The sequence below is a fragment of the Myotis davidii genome, unplaced genomic scaffold (genome assembly GCF_000327345.1).
Source record: "Myotis davidii unplaced genomic scaffold, ASM32734v1 scaffold902, whole genome shotgun sequence".
Classification (NCBI taxonomy): domain Eukaryota; kingdom Metazoa; phylum Chordata; class Mammalia; order Chiroptera; family Vespertilionidae; genus Myotis; species Myotis davidii.
Genome location: NW_006293951.1, coordinates 3,804,519 through 3,806,962, shown reverse-complemented (window position 1 = coordinate 3,806,962; position 2,444 = coordinate 3,804,519). Strand labels below are relative to the sequence as shown.

Below are 2,444 nucleotides of genomic sequence, written 5' to 3'. Positions count from 1 at the left end.
AAATATTTGCTGTTAGTATTACTAGAGAGAAATGGGGCGCCTGCGTGTAAGGTGAGTAGGGAAATAAATGCAACACGATTATAGTAATCAGTCATTAGCGAACACTGTAGTTCGTTATTAATAATTATGTATAATAGGATATTGTAAAAATTAAGTTACAAAATTTTTATTAAAACATCCCTTACATACCGTTATATTGGCAGGGCTGCAAAAATATTTATTGTGGGCCACGAGTTTGACATGCTTGCCCCCCTAGCGGTAGCCGATTTGGCTCAGTAAATAGAGCATCAGCCTGCAGACTGAAGAATCGTCTGGGGTTCAATTACAGTCAAGGGCACTGGGTATCGAGTGGGGGGTATGCAGGAGGCAGCCAATCAATGATTCTCTCTCATCATTGATGTTTCTATCTCTCCCTCTCCCTTCTTCTCTGAAATATATATATAAAGCCAATGCTTTAAAAAAATTATGCTGAGAGAGTGAAGTTATTCACAAAGGATCACATGTGATTTCATTTATGTGAAAGGTCTAGAATAGGCAAATCTATGCACATTCAATAGATAAATTGTATGGTGAATTTTATCTCAATAAAGGTGTTATAAAAAGTTACAGGCCTGAAAGAAGAGATGACTCCATAGTTTTTCTTAAACACTTAAATACTTTTTTCTCAGTCATTGATTATCACACCACAATAGCAATCAAAAATTAATCTTGTTCAAAATTTATAATACTTTTTAAAATCAGTAAACAAAAACTTTTCTTTTTTACATAGTATCTTCACTTCTGTTTTAAAAAAATAATCTGTGAATACTACAATAACAAACACAAAGGAAAGTTTCAAATCTCTGGGAATCCAATTGTGTAACATTTACACATTTAATCTCCTTTTTTAAAAAATATATTTTATTGATTTTTCACAGAGAGGAAGGGAGAGAGATAGAAAGTTAGAAACATCGATGAGAGAGAAACATCGATCAGCTGCCTCCTGCACACTTCCCACTGGGGATGTGCCCGCAACCCAGGTACATGCCCTTGACCGGAATCGACCTTGGGACCCTTGAGTCCGCAGGCCGACGCTCTATCCACTGAGCCAAACTGGTTCTGGCCACATTTATCACCTTTATGATTTGCTTGATAGCCCCTTACATTATTACATATTTTTCTGTGTATCTCATTCTAAGCAAAGTACAAGATATAATTTCCAAAAATTTTTAATTTTCATCATAACGTAAACATAAGTCAATCTGCAATGTAAATTTTAAATGTAAACATAAAGTAAGAGGCTTTCCATACATATATTACCTGATCGATTCCCCTTCCTTTGCACTGAAGAATGATGACTTCAAGCAGTTTGGCTGCATGACACTCTGCATCTTCTCCTGCATCTCCATATAGTACCTGCCGCAATTACAATTAGCTCAGCTTCATCGAGTCCACATGAAGCAAATAGCCCATAAAAATTCAGCCATTATACTCATAGCTTTGCTTGCTTTTAAGTTTACCTTGTCAACCCAAAAAGGAAAGGTTAAAGTCCATCTGCCTTCTTTACCCTAATTCCACATAAGGAGTAAAAATTCACTTACTTAATTTTGGATTAATAAAGTGGAATGTATGAGTTAATTGTCTAGATAAATGAAGCATCTCTTTAAAGCACTAAAACAATAAAATAATTTTTTAAAAAAATACTTTCCTTTTAAACAATAAAACAAACCCTGAATTTTTCCAGTCTTTTTTAATTCTTTCTATATACACCCATTTTTTCATAATAATCATCATAATTCAATATTGTACACTTTTAAAGGTTTCCTGAAGAGAATTTGTAGAGGCATGCTTACATTAAAAATTAAGAAAGATGGAAAAATTAATGAGTTCAAACACAACACATAAACTTAACCCAAAGAATAAAGTTGACACAGAAATTAAATATATAGACAAAAAGAGACAACAGAAACAAAAACAGATTCATTGAAAAAAGACTTAGACAACTTTTATCTTTAAAAATTATTTTTAAAAAGCAAAGAAAACCAAATAATAAAATATTAGGAATGAAAGATATAAATACAAATAAAGGAGAGATTAAAAATAATAGAGAATAGTATGGGCAATGCTCTTTATTTCTTTTATATTTGAAAATTTAGATGAACTGGATAATTTTCTTGACAAATACAATTTAAGAAAACTGAATTAAAAAGAAATTCCAGGTAAGGATAACAGAGTCAGTACTTCCATTTAATTTTATTCCTTTCCAAAAGGCCATTAAAATGATAATAAAGAAATTTTAGAGGCATACATTCACAAAGATGGAGAAAAAGAAGAAAGACAGCTATAAAATGTTGGAAGCTAGAAAAGAGATGGAACAGTAAGTTGAATAGTAAGCAGGTAACTGCCAAAGCCAAGAATCAACTCTATTTACATAAACCTAAAATTCTACCTCTAGGGCAGCGGTT

General features: G+C 32.4%; 1 protein-coding gene across 1 annotated transcript in view; it reads right to left on the bottom strand.

The window, feature by feature from the left end:
• IPO8 (importin 8) overlaps positions 1 to 2,444 on the bottom strand; it is a 58,421-nt gene that overhangs the window by 12,333 nt on the left and 43,644 nt on the right. Inside the window, exon 21 of the mRNA XM_015566632.1 lies at positions 1,300 to 1,395. Within this exon, the coding sequence (XP_015422118.1) occupies positions 1,300 to 1,395 (96 nt within the window). The remainder of the gene's footprint in view (positions 1 to 1,299; positions 1,396 to 2,444) is intronic.